This window comes from Macaca fascicularis, chromosome 14 (genome assembly GCF_037993035.2).
Source record: "Macaca fascicularis isolate 582-1 chromosome 14, T2T-MFA8v1.1".
Taxonomy (NCBI): domain Eukaryota; kingdom Metazoa; phylum Chordata; class Mammalia; order Primates; family Cercopithecidae; genus Macaca; species Macaca fascicularis.
In genome coordinates this window covers 7,808,351-7,828,052 of record NC_088388.1, presented here as the reverse complement: position 1 = coordinate 7,828,052, position 19,702 = coordinate 7,808,351, and the positions used below count along the sequence as shown (strand labels likewise).

At 52.1% G+C, this 19,702-nt stretch overlaps 1 protein-coding gene across 1 annotated transcript; it reads right to left on the bottom strand.

The window, feature by feature from the left end:
• Positions 1-105: 105 nt before the first annotated feature.
• CTSF (cathepsin F) lies at positions 106-5,489 on the bottom strand. Its single transcript, XM_005577146.4, is given in 14 exon segments — positions 106-643; positions 724-782; positions 1,491-1,581; positions 1,675-1,739; positions 1,820-1,939; positions 2,601-2,681; positions 2,761-2,857; positions 2,946-3,091; positions 3,214-3,327; positions 4,171-4,246; positions 4,356-4,505; positions 4,507-4,593; positions 4,904-5,002; positions 5,194-5,489. Coding segments are annotated over 14 exon segments (1,473 nt in total). The 5' UTR covers positions 5,407-5,489; the 3' UTR covers positions 106-568.
• Positions 5,490-19,702: the final 14,213 nt, after the last annotated feature.

Here is a 19,702-nt window from a genome sequence, read left to right as displayed (position 1 = left end):
TGGGCCCTCAGGCTCCTGGGCAGGACCAGCTATCCCACCTTGACCCACCAAAAGTCCTGCCCTCCCTCCTCATCCCCGGGGACTGAGCATTCATACCACACTGGGGACCAGGACACATCTTTATTGCTGTTAGAAAAGGTTGGTTACAAGTTTCCTGGACGTGGAGAGGGACACGATCCCTAAATCCAAGGGAACCAGAAAATGTATAGTATCAAACAGAGGAAAGCGGAGGCCGGACAGAGCTGGGCTTAAGATCAGAACATTTTCTTCCTGCTCATTACCCGAGCCCAGAGTTCTTGCCCCAGCTTCAACTGCCAAGATACCACCCTTCACCCCAAGATCCTCCTAAGCTACCACAATTCAACAAAGGTGCAGGTGCAGAACTTCAGGGTGGGAGTGGGGTGCAGGGAAGCAGGGGCTGTGCCCCAGCCCAGTGCCCTCTGCTCACCCTGAGGTACCCAGTGCCTGTCCCTCTGCCAGCTGTACCTCCCGGGGAGGGGCCTGGACACGTCAGGCTGCAGCAGCGGCCACTCTGATCAGCACCAGGTCCTGAGCTGGGGGCCCCTCCTCAGTCCACCACCGCCGAGCTGGCCATGGTGTTCACACCACAGGCCCCAGACCCGCGATGCAAGTAGTAGTAACCCTGGGGGAGAGGGGGAGCTGGTGAGGGCACCAGGGTAGGATGGCAGCTGGGGGGCCAGAGGCCAAGCCGGCAAGACTCACCTTCTCACCCCAGTCAGTGCCCCAGCTGTTCTTGATGGCCCAGAAGGGAATGTCAGAGCCTGGGGTGCAGTGCAGAGCACAAGGATCAGGGCCCTTAATTCTCCAGGCAGAGCCTTAATCACTTTGCACCTTCAAATACTTGCACTGGGCCTACTGTATGACGAGGACTAGGAAAAGAACAGAAAGCAAGGGGCCCACCTACCAGCCTCAGGGAGAAGCCCTGGGGCAGGGAGGAAGCACCCACCCACCCGTCTCTTGCAGGTCATCAATATTTACCCTCCTGGCCGGGCGCGGTGGCTCACGCCTGTAATCCCAGCACTTTGGGAGGCCGAGACGGGTGGATCACGAGGTCAGGAGATCGAGACCATCTTGGCTAACCCGGTGAAACCCCGTCTCTACTAAAAAATACAAAAAACTAGCCGGGCGAGGTGGCGGGCGCCTGTAGTCCCAGCTACTTGGGAGGCTGAGGCAGGAGAATGACGTAAACCTGGGAGGCGGAGCTTACAGTGAGCTGAGATCGCGCCACTGCACCCCAGCCTGGGCGACAGAGCGAGACTCCGTCTCAAAAAAAAAAAAAAAAAAAAAAAAAAAAAATTTACCCTCCTACAGCTCAGCTTCCCTTCCACAGACAGGACAGATGATGCCCGCGTGGCCATGGCGCAGGCAGCGGGTAAGGACAGGGTTCCTAGGCATTCCCCCTATTTCCCCTCTAGAGGACTTGAGATGCCTGTGGCCTGGCTGGATGCAGGATAGGCAGCGGAACTCACGGTTGCCATAGCCCACAAGCAACACCGCATGGTCGATGAGCCAAGGGCTGCAGAGGGGCCGGAGAGGGCGGGAGATCCCATGGCGGTAAAACTGGAGGTGGAGAAGGAGTAGGGGATCAACTCCAAGATGGGGTCGGGGAGGTCAACAAGAGATGGGACAGGGGCAGTGGGGCTAGGGCCTCACCTGCATGCCAAAGGCATTGATGGCCACGGAGATTGGGCCTTTCTTGGCCAGCCAGGCCGCCAGCTCTGAGATGGGAAAGGGTGGCATCAGTGGGTACCCAGGCCCTGGCCCCACCTTGCCTCACCTCACCCCGCCCCTCACTCACTCTGCTCATTCTGGCTCAGCTCCACGGAGTCATTGATGTAGACCTTGGCCTTCTCTGCTGAGAAGTTGCAGGCCTGCATGTGGCCCCGGTAGCTGTAGTCATCCTCTGTCTCCAGCCCTCCTGGGGAACGGTGCGGGTGAGTACAGAAGGGCGGGCTCCCATTTACCATTCACAGCCAGAAGTGGACTAAGCCCCCTACATGAGGTTTCACATTCCTCGTCCACCCCAGGCCACAGGCCATCCCCCGAGGAATGTCTTCATTCTAGAAATGACACATCTGAGGCTGGGAGAGATGGGGAGGAGGGACCAGCACCCAGCAAGAAAAGTGGCAGAGACAGAACTCAGCTCCAACTTCTGACTCCTCACCAAGGGCTCGTCCCAGCAGTCTTTCACCCAGGCTGGAGTACAGTGGCACAAACATGCCTCACTGTAGCCTCAACCTCCTGGGCTCAAGCAATCCTCCTGCCTCAGCCTCCCAAGTAGCTGAGACTATAGATGCAAGCCACCATGCCTGGCTAATGTCTTTAATTTTTTGTAGAGATGGGGTCATGCTATGTTGCCCAACCTGGTCCTGAACTTCTGGTCTTAAGTGATCTTCCCACGTTGGCCTCCCAAAGTGTTGGAATTACATGCATGAGCCACCACACCTGGCTGGGTCAGCATTAAGACTTCAACTTAGCTCTGTGTGACTCTCACGCTCACATCTCCCCCCATCATAAAGTATCTTCTTGCAGAGGGAGAAGTGGCTCCAGTTGCCCCTCCTGACCCCGTTAATGCATACCCAAATTCTTTATGGCCGAGTAGGCGTTGGAGGGCAAGCCGCCCATGCAGGCCTTGTCCATCTTGTCACAGTCCAAGAGCTCTAGGAGACAGAAGGCTGGTCCCAAGAAGCCCTCCTGAGGGGCTAGGCTGGGGACAGAGGGGTAGAGCGAGATGCTCACCCTGTTCAGAGAGGGAGAGTAGGGTCCCCTGGTTCAGAAACCACTGGCCCTCCACGTTGCCTGTGACTGAGAAGGCCCAGCAGGAGCCACACATGCCCTACAAGAGATGGGTGGAGTCAGAGCTGGATCCCTTCACCAGCCCCAGTGCAGTGCCCATGTCCCACCCTCACTTCTAGGGGTCCAACCTGGTCCTTGACTTTTGTGACAGCCCCCTTACTCCTCCAGTCCCATTCAGGTGGGGCGAGGTCACCCACAGACTTGTCTTGCTTCATCTTGTTGCCAGGCTCTTCTCTCAGGAGGGGATTCAGGTAGATGGTACGGAACTCCTCCTCTGCAAGCAAAGGTGGGCAGGGCATGGGGAGAAAAGTGTTCTAAGCCAGACCTGGCCAGAGGCCTTGCAAGCAAGGTCCTATCTCTTCCTGGCTCCATGAGGACTCTGGCCACTATCCCTACCTGTGAGATCACTGAACTTGGTGACTCCATACTGAGCTGTGCCACGGTCCAAGGCCTGGATCTTCTGTGCTCGCACCATGTTATTGACAAAGACGGACAGGCGCCACCGGGCTTCTGAGGACCAAAGAGCAGAAGAGGAGGGGCTTGACCCCAGGCAGATAAAAGGAGGGGCAACTGGGGCTAGCTGGCAGGGGTTTCCCCGCAGAGTAGGTAGGGGTGGGGGCCAGACATGCAAGTGATGGAGTGGGAGGTCTGATCAACTTTTGGGGCCAAACTGAAGTGATGACTTCCCAGGTGCAAAAGCAGTAAATGGGGTCTTAAGGACACTACCCACAAGAGGTGGTGGGGAAAGGCCATGTTGTCGAGGACTCTCCAGCACAAAAAATCCGGCCTCTGCCCCATCCCACCCTGCCCAGAGTGATGGAGACGCATGGCTTTCTTTTTTTTTCTTGAGACCGAGTTTTCACTCGTCACCCGTGCTGGAGTGTAATGGTGCAATCTTGGCTCACTGCAACCTCCGCCTCCTGGGTTTAAGCGATTTTCCTGCCTCAGCCTCCCGAGTAGCTGGTATACAGGCATGCGCCACCACGCCCGGCTAATTTTTGTACTTTTTTTTTTGGTAGAGATGGGGTTTCACCATGTTGGCCAGGCTGGTCTTGAACTCCAGACCTCAGGTGATTTGCCCGCCTCAGCCTCCCAAAGTACTGCAATTACAGACATGAGCCACCGCACCCGGCCAAAACCCATGGCTTCTGAGCGGGAAGATAAGGTGGGAGAAGGGACCAGGTACTCAGGGTAGCTGCCCAGTCTAGCAAGGCTTAGGGAGAACTCAGGAATTACGGGGTCCTTGAACAGCTGCACTGCCTCTTGTCTTTCTCCTCCCCCACACCAAGGTGCCAAGTTGGGGGGAAAGTCCTGTTCTGATAGAAACAGGTATAGCCAAGGCTGGGTCCTCACCTTCCTTTGACTCATATGTCCGGTTATACGTAATGACAAAGTTCTTGAAGATTGAAGCCATCTTCACAGGCAAGTCCTGGATAGGTAGACCAGTATTTAGGCTAACCAGGGAAACCCACTCCAGAGGGAAGGGAGGAGAAGGGCGATGAGGCAGTGGCTGGCTCCCCAAGCTACGGGATCCTCACCTGGGGCAGGGGATCCTCATTCAACAGGGAAAGGACTGAGCTGAAAGTCTCATTTCTGCTGTCTGGATGGGGTTGGGACAGAGAAGAAATCATGGCTGAGCCCTGAGTGAAGGCTGACTTGGGCTCCCCAGCAGCCTTGGGCTCTCCCAGCACCTGGAACCTTGGTGTCCACCGGGCCACAGTCCTTCCGCAGCAGCACGTGTTTTCCAAGTTCATCCAGAACTTCGAAGCTGCAGAGCTGGAGGGAGAGGAAGAAGCTGCTCTGGGGGCCTGGATCTGGATCTGGGGAGCAAGATCTGGGCAAGATGGAGCTGGAGGCTCTTCAGATGAGGGCCACCCCTAAGGCAATCACCCCATCACAGTGGACAGCTGCACCGGGACATCCTCCCCTTCAGAGCATCCTGGTTTCTGGCCCTCGGGGCCTGGGAAGTGGCTCGAGGTGGGGCATCAGCTGCATCAGATTCCTGCGTCTTGACCTAACTCGTCATAATCTAACTGCTGCCTTACTCAGCCAGGGGGCGGGGAATCCCAAGAGCCTCATCACTCACCAGGGTTTTCTTGGACGCGGGGAGCCGGCACACCGTGGGGTCGTTGCAGGGTGGCTCCTCCAGGGTCGCCTCCAGGGAGTACAGCGAACCCTGGCCCGCCTGTAGAGAGGGGCAGGTGAGGCGGGCACGGTCGGCCCTTCATGGCGCCCACGGCCCCGCCCGTGCGGTGCTGCCTGTTCCCCACCACCAGAGATCGGTTCGTCCAGCGGGCAGGCCCCATCCCAAGGTTAGGTCAAAGTTCCTATCCCTCGGACCCGGGCCCGGCGCCCCCGCCCCCGGCGCGTTCTCACCCGGCGGCCGCGGCCGCGCACAAGGCCCAGCACGGCCCGCGTCCCCGCAGCCCGGCCGCGATTGAACATGTCCAGCGCGAAGCGGGTGGGCGCCAGCAGCTCCGGGGACGGCGGCCCCCAGGCCTGAAAGCTGGCGGCTTGGGGCTGGGCGGGGGCGGCCACTGCGCCCGGGAGCAGCCCCAGCAACGACAGCAGCTGCAGCCAGGGCGCCATGGCGAGGGCAAAGCCGGCTGCCCGGACGCGCGGACCCAACAGACGCGCCACCGACCGACCCGGTACAGAGCCAGCTACAAGCCGGGCCTGAGTCCTCCCTCCCGCGGGGCGACCGCGCGCCGACCAATGGGCGCTGGCTTGGGGCGCCTGCGCGCTCTCTTGTTTACAGGAGGCACGTGGGGCGCGCGGGGCAGGGAGAGCAGGAGGCTGCTGGCCTGAGGCTAAAGCTAGTCAGTAACCTCTATCACTTGCGTGTTATAGGTCACGCTTGTTACATGACATGCCAGCTCCTTTTATTCGGAGTGGCAATCTCTGAAGTAGGTGCTATCCCCATCGTACAGTGGAGGAACCGAGGCTTGGAGAGATTAAATGGCGTAGCCGGGCTCTGTGATTCACGCCTGTAAATCCCAGCACTTTAAGAGGCCAAGGGGGTGGATCACCTGAGGTCAGGAGTTGGGGACCAGCCTGGCACACGTGGTGAAACCCCGTCTCTACTAAAAACACAAAAATTAGCTGGGCGTGGTGGTGGGCACCTGTAGTCCCCAGCTACTCGGAAGGCTGAGGCAGGAGAATGGCGTGAACCCGGAAGGCGGAGCTTACAGTGAGCCTAGATGGTGCCACTGCTCTCCAACCTGGCCAACAGAGCGAGACACGGTCTCAAAAACAAACAAACAAACAGAAAAGATGGAGACCCACCAGCCTGACCAACATACTAAACCCCATCTCTATTCAAAATACAAAAATTAGCTGAGTGTGGTGGCAGGCGCTTGTAATCCCAGCTACTCAGGAGGCTGAGGCGGGAGAATCACTTGAACCCAGGAGGCGGAGGTTGCAGTGAGCCAAGTTCGCACCACTGCACTCCAGCCTGAGCGACAGAGCAAGACTCCGTCTCATAAATAAATAAATAAATAAGATGGAGACACAGCTGGGCGTGGTGGTCCACGCCCATAATCCCAGCACTTTGGGAGGCTGAGGTAGGTGAATCACTTGAGGTCAGGAGTTCGAGATCAGCCTGGCCAACAGGGTGAAACCCTGTCTCTACTAAAAATACAAAATTAGCCGGGCACGGTGGCTCACGCCTGTAATTCCAGCACTTTGGGAGGCGGAGGCGGGCAGATCACGAGGTCAGGAGATGGAAACCATCCTGGCTAACACGGTGAAACCCCATCTCTACTACAAAATACAAAAAATTAGCCGGGCATGGTGGCAGGCACCTGTAGTCCCAGCTACTCAGGAGACTGAGGCAGAATGGCGTGAACCCGAGAGGCGGAGCTTGCAGTGAGCGGAGATCACCCTACTGTACTCCAGCCTGGGCGGCAGAGCAAGACTCCGTCTCAAAAAAAAAAAAGAAATGGAGACCCACCAGCCTGACCAACATACTGAAACCCCATCTCTATTCAAAATATAAACATTTTCTGGGTGTGGGCCCAGAGCGGTAGCTCACGCCTGTAATCCCTGCACTTTGGGAGGCTGGGGCAGGTGGATCACGAAGTCAGGAGATCGAGACCATCCTGGCTAACACGGTGAAACCCTGTCTCTACTAAAAATACAAAAAATTAGCCGGGCGTGGTGGCGGGTGCCTGTAGTCCCAGCTACTCTGGAGGCTGAGGCAGGAGAATGGCGTGAACCCGGGAGGCGGAGCTTGCAGTGAGATCGCGCCACTGCACTCAACCTTGGGCGACAGAGCGAGACTCTGTCTCAAAAAAAAAAAAAAAAAAAAATTGCTGGGTGTGGTGGCAGTTGCTTGGAATCCCAGCTACTCAGGAGGCTGAGACAGGAGAATTGCTTGAACCCAAGAGGGGAAAGTTGCAGTGAGCCGAGATCACACCATTGCACTCAAGCCTGGGCAACAAGAGCGAAACTTCATCTCAAAAACAAAACAAAACAAAACAAAAAGCTGAGATGCAGACACTAAAGCACACACAGGTATGGGTTGGTGGTTGCTGGGAATCAGAACAGAGATAATGATGACTCAGGAGAAAGAGAGCAGGCTTGAAGGAGCAAAGAGCTGGAGGAGGTGAGTGGTGGTGTATTAGTTAACTACTCCTGTGTAAAACACTACCACAAGCCTGCGCAGTGACTCGCGCCCGTAATCCCAGTACTTTGGGAGACCAAGGTGGGAGTATCGCTTGAGCCCAGGAGTTTGAGACCAGCCTGGGCAACATGGCAAAACCCCCTCTGTACAAAAAATACAAAAAGTGATGGCATGCACCTGTAGTCTGAGCTACTCAGGGGGCTGAGGCAGGAGGATCACTAGAGCCTGTGAGGTCGAGGCTACAGTGAGCCATGATTGCACCGCTGAGCTCTAGCCTGAGAGATAGGGTGAGATCCTGTTAAAAAAAAAAAAAAAAAAAAAAAAAAAAACCACCACCACCAACAACAACAAAAACTATTACCTATTACCCGCAAAATTAGTGGCTTAAAACAATGCATGGCCGGGCACCATGGCTCATGCCTGTAATCCCAGCACTTTGGGAGGCCGAGGTAGGTGGATTGCTTGAGCTCATGAGTTCAAGACCAGCCTGGGCAACAGTGAAACCCCATCTCTATAAAAAATGCAAAAATTAGCCAGGTGTGGTGGTATGTGCCTGTGGCCCCAGCTACTCAGGAGGCTGAGGTAGGAGGATGGCTCAAGCCCAGGAGGCAGAGCTTGCAGTGAGCTGAGATTGAGATCGAACCACTGTACTCCAGCCTGGCGGATAGAGCCAGACCTTGCCTAAAAAAAAAAAAAAAAATTTCTTACATCTGTCTCAGTGGGTCACGAGTCGGCTTACTTGGGTCCTCTGCAGGGCAGCACTCAGAGCTGGCCAGGCCTGCAGTCTCCTCTGAAGTTCAGGTGGGGAAAGAGTACGTGTAGCATTCAGCCCCTGTAGCTATCAGACTGTGGTCCTCAGTCACTTGCAAGCAAGGCTGCCCTCAGTTCCTTGACACGTGAGCCCCCCAGCAAGGACACTTGCTTGCTGAAAGCCAGAAAGGGAGAGAGAGGCTACCACAATCTTTTCTCTTTTTTTTTTTTTTTTTTCGAGATGGAGTCTTGCTCTGTCTCCCAGGCTGGAGTAAAATGGTGTGATCTCCACTAACTGCAGCCTCCGCCTCCCGGGTTCAAGCAATTCTCCTGCCTCAGCCTCCCAAGTAGCTGGGAGTATAGGCACATTCCACCACGCCTGGCTAATTTTTTGTATTTTTAGTAGAGATGGGGTTTCACCATGCTGGCCAGGCTGGTCTCAAACTCCTGACCTCGTGATCCGCCCACATCAGTCTCCCAAAGTGCTGGGATTACAGGCATGAGCCACCGCGCCTGGCCCCACAATCTTATATAACATAATCACATCCACGTAATCACATAGATCCACCACCTCTGTTCTATCCTGTTGGCTAGATGCAAGTCACAGTCCCACCCATACTTAAGGAGAGGGAATTACACCAGGGTGTGAATATTAGGCGGTGGGAATCACAGCGGCTGTCTTAGCGCCTGTCTACCACAGGCATTCCCCAGAAGAGTACCTAGTACACACAAATATTAACAGCAGCAATAATAATGGCTAATGTTTTATGTGCACTCACTACCTGTGAGGCACTCAGAGTCCTCAGCATGTGTGTTATCAGCTCATGTAACCCCACACAGCCCTGTGAGATAGTTGTGAAGCATGTGAGGAAACAAAAGCAAAAGGAGATTCAGTAATTTGTCCAGAAATTGGTGAATGCTGGAAGCAGAGTTTGAATCCAGTTCTTTTTTTTTTTTTTTTTTTTTTTGAGACAGGCTCTCACTCTGTTGCCCTGGCTGGAGTCCAATGGCACCATCTCAGCTCACTGTAGTCTCCACCTCCCAGGTTTAAGTGATTCTCCTGCCTCAGCCTCCCGAGTAGCCGGGATTACAGGCATGTGCCACCATACTCAGCTAATTTTTGTATTTTTAGTAGAGATGGGGTTTCACAATATTGGCTAGGCTGTTCTCGAATTCCTGGCCTCAAGTGATCCTCCCGTCTTTGCCTTCCAAAGTGCTGGGATTACAGGCATGAGCCAGCGCACCTGGCTAACTTAGATGAATATCCAGTTATAAGACCTATAAAGACTCGCTTCTCAAACTGGCCTCTACAGACCCCTGAGTGCATGGAAGCGTGCCATTGAAAGCCAGAGGACAGGCCGGGCGCGGTGGCTCAAGCCTGTAATCCCAGCACTTTGGGAGGCCGAGACGGGCGGATCACGAGGTCGGGAGATCGAGACCATCCTGGCTAACACGGTGAAACCCCGTCTCTACTAAAAAAATACAAAAAACTAGCCGGGCGAGGTGGTGGGCGCCTGTAGTCCCAGCTACTCTGGAGGCTGAGGCAGGAGAATGGCGTGAACCCAGGAGGCGGAGCTTGCAGTGAGCTGAGATCCGGCCACTGCACTCCAGCCTGGGCGACAGAGCGAGACTCCGTCTCAAAAAAAAAAAAAAAAAAAAATACAAAAAAAGTAGCCGGGCGAGGTGGCTGGCGCCTGTAGTCCCAGCTACTCGGGAGGCTGAGGCAGGAGAATGGCCTGAACCCGGGAGGCGGAGCTTGCAGTGAGCTGAGATCCGGCCACTGCACTCCAGCCTGGGCGACAGAGCAAGACTCCGTCTAAAAAAAAAAAAAAAAAAAAAAAAGAAAGCCAGAGGACAGATGGCACTGTTTCTCCAAGTACACCCAATGGACTGAATAAATCAGTCACCCAGTCACCAGGGAGTAGTTGACAATGCATAGTCTGCACATCTGCTTCAGTAGGCCTAGATCAGGAGCTTAGAATATGCTGGGGAAGCTTAGGAACACCTGTTTGAAAAGTCTGCAGCAGGCTGTAGTGGTGGCTCATACCTGCAATGCCAGCACTTTGGGAGGCCGAGGTGAGTGGATCACTTGAGGTCAGGAGTTCAAGATCAGCCTGGCCAACATTGCAAAACCCCGTCTCTACTAAAAATACAAAAATTAGCTGGTGTGGTGGTAGACACCTGTAATCCCAGCTACTTGGGAGGCTGAGGCAGGAGAATCGCTTGCACCTTGGAGGTGGAGGTTGCAGTGAGCCAAATCTGTACCATTGCATTCCAGCCTGGGCAACAACAGTGAAACTCTATCTCAAAAAAAAAAAAAAAACAGCCCGGGCGCGGTGGCTCACGCCTGTAATCCCAGCACTTTGGGAGGCTGAAGCAGGAGGATCACAAGGTCAGGAGATCGAGACCATCCTGGCTAACAAGGTGAAACCCCGTCTCTACTAAAAATACAAAAATTAGCCGGGCGTGGTGGCTGGCGTAATTTTTACAAGAGAGTGGAGGGCCCAGCAAGCTCAGTCGGTAGAGCATGAGACTCTTACATTCGAGTAAAGTTTATTTTTAATTTATTTTTGTCTTTCTCTTTTTTTTTTTTTTTTTTAAATGGAGTCTCGCTAATTCACTCCATTCTCCTGCCTCAGCCTCCTGAGTAGCTGGGACTACAGGTGTCTGCCACCACGCGCGGCTAATTTTTTGTATTTTTTTAGTAGAAACAGGGTTTCACCGTATTAGCCAAGATGGTCTTGATCTCCTGACCTTGTGATTCGCCCACCTCGGCCTGCCAAAGTGCTGGAATTACAGGCGTGAGCCACCGCGCCCAGCTTTTTTTTTTTCTTTTTAAAGAAAGGGTCTCTCCAAGCACTGTGGCTCATGCCTGTAATCCCAGCACTTTGGGAGGCCGAGGCAGGCAGATCACCTGAGGTCAGGAGTTCGAGTCCAGCCTGGCCAACATGGCAAACCCTGTCTCTACTAAAAATACAAAAATTAGCCAGGGGTGGTGGCATGCGCCTGTAGCCCCAGCTACTCAGAAAGCTGAGGCAGGAAAATCACTTGAACCCAGGAGGCAGAGGTTGCAGTGGCCAAGATTGTGCCACTGCACTCCAGCCTGGGAGACCGAGCAAGACTTTGTCTCAAAAAGGAAAAAAAAGTTGCCAGGCATGGCGGTGGGTGCCTCTAGTCCCAGCTACTTGGGAGGCTGAGGCAGGAGGATTGCTTGAGCCCACAAGTCCAACCTAGGCAACACAAAGAAATCTGCATCTCTATTAAATAAAAAATTTAAAAAGAGGGTAAAATCACAGCCTTTGGAGTCAGATTGACCAGCCTGGGTTCTAACTATGGTTCTGCCTCTTCGAATTGACTATGTGACCATGAGCAAGTTACTTTGTTTTTGGAGCCTTTTTGTAGAAATAGAAAGAGCACCTGGCCTGATCGGACTCTTCTGATCTTTAGTAGACATGAGCCAGGCATGCTGGACACCCTGCAGCATTTGGGACAGTCCTGCAAAACAGATCATTATTCCATGTCCTGCACAACTTTCTAATGTCCTACGAGTTATTTACACGAGTGGAAAACCTGTTTATAGTTATGAGCTGAAAACCCTAACTCAGTTATGTAAACACATTACATTATATACAGTTTTAGCTTATACTGACTTTTCCAGGAATGTGGCTAAATGTTAATCAAAGGAAGAATTTTCCTTACATGAGTTCAGATCTTTACAAGGAGTCATTCACCATTCACAAAATCATGTCTCTGAAGTTAACATGCCTGTATTAGTCTGAATTTAAGAGTGGTCCAGGGCCAGGCTCACACCTGTAATCACAGCTGCTTGGGAGGCCAAAGTGGGAGGATCACTTGAGGCCAAGAGTTCAAGACCAGCCTGGCAACATGAGATTCCATCTGAAAAAAGAAAAAAAAAAAAAAAAAGAAGGAAAGAAGAAAAGCAAACAAACAAAAAAGAGAACAGTCCCACTTCACAATGACCATTTCAGATGTCTTCTGAAATCTCAGTGTGATCCTGACCAAGGTTGTGCGCATGGAAATGTAGATTTTTTTTTTTTTTCTTGAGATGGAGTCTTGTTCTGTCACTCAGGCTGGAGTGCAGAGGTGCGATCTCCACTTGCTGCAGCCCTCTGGAGTTCAAGTGATTCTCCTGCCTCAGACTCCCTAGTGGCTGGGATTACAGGTACACAGCATCACCACACATGGCTAATTTTTGTATTTTTAGTAGAGACAGTGTTTCACCAGGCTGGTCTGGAACTCTCCACCTCAAGTGATCCACCTGCCTCAACTTCCCAAAATGCTGGGATTACAGGCGTGAGCCACTGCGACCGGCCAAGATTTCACTATTATATTATTATTATTATTATTTATGATTACTATTTTAGTAGAGAGTTTTGCCATGTTGCCCAGGCAGGTTTCCAACTGCTGGACTCAAGCGACAAACTGCCTCGGTCTCCCAAAGTGCTGGGATTACAGGCACGCCCGGCCTATGTCTTTTTTTTTTTTTTTTTTTTTTAAGACGGAGTCTCGCTCTGTCGCCCAGACTGGAGTGCAGTGGCTGGATCTCGGCTCACTGCAAGCTCCGCCTCCCGGGTTCACGCCATTCTCCTGCCTCAGCCTCCCCAGTAGATGAGGCGACAGGCGTCCCCCACCACGCCTGGCTAATTTTTTGTATTTTTTAGTAGAGACGGGGTTTCACCGTGTTAGCCAGGATGGTCTCGATCTCTTGACCTCCTGATTCGCCCGCCTCGGCCTCCCAAAGTGATGGGATTACAGGCGTAAGCCACCGCGCCCGGAGGCCTACGTCTTTCTTTTGAGGCCACCCCTTCTTCCCACCTCTAAGCGTTCCAGAATCCACAATGATTTATTCGTCCGAAAGAGCAGGGGAGTGAGGGGGTCTGGTTTCTTAGGGTGCTGGCGGAGCAACTGCAGTCGGCGGTCTACGGCGGTCATGACTATCGACACACGGTGGCGCTGTTGAGGCTCGGTCCTGTGCATTCCAAGAGCCCTGGAAGAAGTTGCAGGGTTCTCACCTCCCACGCAGCCGCTGCACTCCGAAGCACAACCAGTGAGTCAGGGAGGCAGGGCCAGAAAGGAGTCTGGCATCACTGGATAAAAATCAGCCTTAATTTACATCCCCTACGTGCGGCTAAATGTTAAAATGGAGAGATCTGGGCCCTAGGCTTCACACCACCTACATAGCATCAACGCCTGGATGTCAAACTTAACCAGAGCTGCGTATTGTTTTCATCCTCACCCGTCCTCAGGAATCTCCCATCCCAGCATATGGCATCACTATTCTCCCAGCTCTTCAGTCCAGAGAACTGGAAGTGTCGTTGATTCTTCCCTTGCCCTCATGCCGCACGTCTAGCCCATCTCCAAGTGCCGTGGAATCTGTCCACTTCTCCCCATTCCCGCAGCCGCTCCTCATGACCAAGCCCTCACCATTGCTTGCCTGACTGAATCCACTCCTGCCTCCAATAAGCTCCTCTGCAGGCCACAGCTGGAGGGACCTCCTTAAACAGAAACCATCCGGGCACGGTGGCTCACGCCTGTAATCCCAGCACTTTGGGAGGTCGAGGCAGGTGGATCACCTGAGGTCAGGAGTTCAAGACCAGCCTGCCAACATGGTGAAACCCTATCCCTACGAAAAATACAAAAATTAACTAGGCATGGTGGCGCACATCTGTAATCCCAACTACTGGGGTGGCTGAGGCAGGAGAATTGCTTGAACCCAGGAAGCAGAGGTTGCAGTGAGGGGAGATCCTGCCACTCCACTCCAGCCTAAACAACAGAGCAAAATTCTGACTCAAAAACAACAACAACAACTGCCAGGCGCGATGACTCATGCCTGAAATCCCAGCACTTCGGGAGGCCGAGGCAGGCGGATCATGAGGTCAGGAGTTTGAGACCAGCCTGGCCAACATAGTGAAACCCTGTCTCTATTAAAAATACAAAAAATTGGCCAGGCGTGGTGGCTCAAGCCTGCAATCCCAGCACTTTGGGAGGCCGAGACTGGCGGATCACGAGGTCAGGAGATCGAGACCATCCTGGCTAACACGGTGAAACCCCATCTCTACTAAAAAATACAAAAAACTAGCCGGGCAAGGTGGCGGGTGCCTGTAGTCCCAGCTACTCGGGAGGCTGAGGCAGGAGAATGGCATAAACCCGGGAGGCAGAGCTTGCAGTGAGCTGAGATCCAGCCACTGCACTCCAGCCTGGGCGACAGAGCGAGACTCTGTCTCAAAAAAAAAAAAAAAAAAAAAATTAGCTAGGCGTGGTGGTGGGCACCTGTAATCCTGGCTACTTGGGAGGCTGAGGCAGGAGAATTGCTTGAAGCCGGGAGACAGAAGTTGCAGTGAGCTGAGATCATGCCACTGCACTCCAGCCTAGGCGACAGAGCGAGACTCCATCTCAAAAAAAAAAAAAAATTACAATATCATATTACTTAAGATGAGATAAAGGTGAATTTGATCAGGTATGATAAGGTTGGGGCTCCCAAGAGGGAGTAAGGTCAACAAGGGTGAAAAAATGGCATGACTTAGTCCTTAGTTGGTTTGCCCTAATATTTGTAGAATGGATGGATGGATGGATGGATGGATGGGCATACGAATGGATAGAAGAATGGACATTCTGGGCCACAGGCTGGAGTGCAGTGGCACAATCTCGGTTCACTGCAACCTCTGCCTCCCAGGTTCAAGAGATTCTCCTGCCTCAGCCTCCCGAGTAGCTGGGACTACAGGAGAATGCCACCATGTGTGGCTAATTTTTTGTGTTTTTAGTAGAGACAGTATTTCACTGTGTTAGCCAGGATGGTGTTGATCTCCTGACCTCGTGATCCGCTGGCCTCAGCCTCCCAAAGTGCTGTGATTAACAGTTGTGAGCTGGCCAGGCGCGGTGGCTCAAGCCTGTAATCCCAGCACTTCGGGAGGCCGAGACGGGCGGATCACGAGGTCAGGAGATCGAGACCATCCTGGCTAACACGGTGAAACCCCGTCTCTACTAAAAAATACAAAAAACTAGCCGGGCGAGGTGGCGGGCACCTGTAGTCCCAGCTACTCGGGAGGCTGAGGCAGGAGAATGGCGTAAACCCGGGAGGCGGAGCTTGCAGTGAGCTGAGATCCGGCCACTGCACTCCAGCCTGGGCAACAGAGCGAGACTCCGTCTCCAAAAAAAAAAAAACAGTTGTGAGCCACCGTGCCCGGCCATGGGCCTCCTGTTTTCAGACCAGACTTCTTTCCTGGACTGAATTCATCTCAGGGGCTGTCCCTCAGCCTTGCGTGGGCAGCTCTGATCCACCTCCAGATCTTTCTGCTGAATCACGTCAAGAGTTAGATTAGGATACTGACTCTCCCCCACCTCCACCCCCACCCCTAAAGGCCCCAGGGCCGCATACACAAATAGATTCACATCCTCTCCTCACTACTTTCTTTGCCAAGATCTCAGGCTATAGCACTTTAGAGCTTTCCAAAAGCTTCCCGTTACACCCTAATCCCAGAATGACCTCTAACTCACCTCACCTTTGCATAACTCAGAGGAAGTATTCAACAACAATAATAATAATATTCAGCCAGTGCTTGCTTTGGGCTCAGTGCTAAATCCTTCTCAGGAATTATCTTTTCATTTAAAAAGTTCATCTTAGGTGGTCTGAGGCCTGCAGACCTAGGAGGGTATGACATCTTAACAATTAAATCCCTGCCTTAACCAGCTGGCAGATCGTCATTTGGAGGTTTGTTCAGATTTACGTATACTGATTTAAAACATGAAACTAGACGCATGCCTGGACTAACACCGCCATCTGTGGGGTGGGGGTGGGGAACAAGTGTGGAAGCCTGTGATGCAAGAGCTGCAAGAAATCTGTTTGGGCCAGGTGTAGGGGGCCCATGCCTGTAATCCCAGCACTCTGGGAGGCCGAGGCGGGTGAATCACAAGATGAGGAGATCGAGACCAACCCCGTCTCTACTAAAAATACAAAAAATTAGTCGGCGTGCTGGCAGGCGCCTGTAGTCCCACCTGCTTGTGAGGCTGAGGCAGGAGAATGGCGTGAACCCGGAAGGCGGAGCTTGCGGTGAACTGAGATCATGCCACTGCACTCCAGCCTGGGCGACAGAGCGAGACTCTGTTTCAAAATAATAATAATAATAATTAAAAAAAATCTCAAGGGCTGGGTGCAATGGTCCATGCCAGCAATCCCAGCACTCTTGGGAGGCGGATGGATTACTTGAGCTTAGGAGTTCAAGACCAGTCTGGGCAACATGGTGAAACCCGATTTCTACTAATAATACAAAAATTAGTCAGGCATGGTGGGACATGCCTGTAATCCCAGCTACTGGGGGGGTCTGAAGCACAAGAATCACTTGAACCCAGGAGGTGGAGATTGCAGTGCGCCGAGATTGTGCCACTGCACGCCAGCCTGGCTGACAGAGTGCAACACTGTCTCAGAAACAAACAAGAAAAAGCTTTTAAAAAAGAAATTTCACCAGGTGCGGTGGTTCACACCTGTAATCCCAGCACTTTGGGAGGCTGAGGTGGGCAGATCACCTGAAGTCGGGAATTGCAGACCAGCCTGATCAACATGGAGAAACCCCTGTCTCTACTAAAAAAGCACAAAATTAGCCGGGTGTGGTGGCACATGCTTGTAATCCCAGCTACTTGGGAGGCTGAGGCAGGAGAATCGCTTGAACCTGGGAGGCAGAGGTTGCAGTGAGCCAAGATCGCGCCATTGCATTCCAGCCTGGGCAACAAGAGCAAAACTCTCTCATAAATAAATAAATAGCAGAAATTGGGTGACTCCAAAGCCTGTGTCTTTCTGCTACCATAGGGAGAAGGGAGAACAAGACACCAGGAGGTCCTTTTTTTTTTTGAGACAAAGTCTTGCTCTGTCACCCAGGCTGAAGTGCAGTGGTGCCATCTCGGCTCACGGCAACCTCTGCCTCCTGGGTTCAAGCAATTCTCTTGCCTCAGCCTCTCAAGTAGCTGGGATTACAGGTGTGCGCCACCATGCCCAGCTAATTTTTGTATTTTTAGTAGAGATGGGGTTTTGCCATGTTATCCAGGCTGGTCTTGAACTCCTGACCTCTGGTGATCCACTCGCCTCAGCCTCACAAAGTGCTGGGATTACAAGTGTGAGCCACCGTGCCCCGCCAGGAGGTCCTTTTTGACATTGGTTCCATCTCATCTTCTGCCCATGGCCCTGTGCTCACTGCCTATTCATAGAGCCCCACAGACCCACTTTGCCCCCACCATTAAAGTCTTCTGTCCTGTAGACTCCTAATTGCTGTCACCTTTTAAACATGAACTCAGCTAAGAGACTAGACCATTGGCCTGGGGGGAAAGAAAAAGAGAAAGCAAATTGGGCAACTGCTATGTGCTGAGCAGCCCAATCACTGCGCCCAGCAGGGGGTCTCCCATACCTCCTCTCATTAATGACCACAAAGACCCCCTAAATCTCCCGGCTCATGCCCAGGCTGGTCTCCAACTCCTGAGCTCAAGCGATTCGCTCACCTCAGCCTCACAAAGTGGTAGGATTATAGGCGTGAGCCACTGTGCCTGGCCACCACAATCAATTTTAGAATATTTTCATCACCCCTAGAATAAACCCCATACCCGTTAGCGGTCACTCATTTCCCCAACCTTGCCCGGCCCCTAGTAACCATTAATCTAATTTTTATTTTGATGAATTTGCCTATTCTGGATATTTCATATAAATAGAATCATCCAGTATGTGATCTTTTGTGTCTGGCTTCTTTCATTCAGCATGATTTTTTTGTTTGTTTTTTTGTTTTGTTTTGCTTTTTTTGAGATGGAGTCTCACTCTGTTGCCCAGGCTGGAGTGCAGTGGTGTGATCTCTGCTCACTGCAACCCCTGCCTCCCAGGTTCAAGGGATCCTCCTGCCTTAGCCTTCTAAGTAGCTGGGACTACAGGCATGCGCCACCAGACCCAGATAATTTGTATATTTTTGGTAGAGACGGGGTTTCACCATGTGGACCAGGCTGGTCTCAAACTCCTGACCTCAGGTGATCTGCCAGCCTCAGCCTCCCAAAGGGCTGGGATTACAGCCGTGAGCCACCGCACCCGGCCTCCATGTTGTCCTTTTTATTATTACTATTGCTATCCTAGTGTGTGTGCAGTGGTATCTTACTGTGGTTTTGATTTGCATGCCTTTAGTAAATACGATATTGAGCATCTTTTTATGTGTTTATTGGCCATTTGCATATCTTCTTTGGAGAAACATCTATTCAAATCCTTCACCAATGTAAAAATTGAGTTATTTGCCTTTCTTAATTGTTAAGATTTATATATTCTAGATATGATCTCCTTATCAGGTTTATGATCACAGATATTTTCTTCCATTCTGTGTCTTTCACTTGCTTGATGGTGTCCACAGAAGCACAAGTCTTACATTTTGATCTACCACTTATTAACTGTAAGACCTGAGCAGGCCAGATGTGGTGGCTCACACCTGTAATCTCAGCACTTTGGGAGGCTAAAGTGGGAGGATGGCTTGAGCTTAAGAGTTCCAGGCTAGAGAGAGTCATGATTGCACCACTGCACTCCAGCCTGGATGACAGAAAGGCACCTGGTCTCTAAGAGATTTTGAGTAAATTACCCTGCTTCTCTGAGCATTTCTCACCTGTAAAGTGAGCATCATGATGTCTTGTAGGTATAGGATAAAACTATAATGAGGTGAGAAACACAAAGCCCAGATCACAGGGCTTGGGTAGGCTCAGGTAGAATCTATACTTAGCCGAGAATCTCATGGGAGGAAGGGAATGTCTCTGAGGGTGCAGGTCATGGGTGATCCACAGGCCTCCCCATGCCTCTTTCCCCCATTATTTCCACTGTATGTGTTTATTGGCTCTGTCTGAATCTACTCCTAATTTCCTGATTGCTTCTTCTTCAGTGCCTAGCACTGTACCACACCCACAGACAATGTACATCAAATATATGATGGATGAATGAATGAATGAAAAGGAAATGAAATCTCCCACCCAAGGTTGCACTCCAGCCTGGGCAACAGAGCAAGACTCTAGCTCAAAAATATCTACATATTTTTTAAGAAACTCAAAAAATTAGCCAGGTGCGGTAGTAAGCAGCTGTAGTCCCAGCTACTCAGGAGGCTGAGGTAGGAGGATTGCTTGAGCCCAAGAGTTCAAGCTGCAGTGAGCTATGATCAGGCCACTGCACTCCAGCTTGGGCAACAGAGCAAGACCCCATCTCTAAAATTAAAAAAAAAAAAAAAAAAAAAAAATCCAGGTGCTGTGGCTCACTCCTGTAATCCCAGCACTTTGGGAGGCTGAAGCAGGTGGATCGCCTGAGCTCAGGAGTTTGAGACCAGCCTGGCCAACATGGTGAAACCCCCTCTCTACTAAAAATACAAAAAAGAGCCAGGTGTGGTGGCAGGTGGCTGTAGTCCCAGCTACTCAGGAGGCTGAGGCAGGAGAATCGCTTGAACCAGAGAGGCAGAGGTTGCAGTGAGCCAAGATCATACCACTGCACTCCAGCCTGGG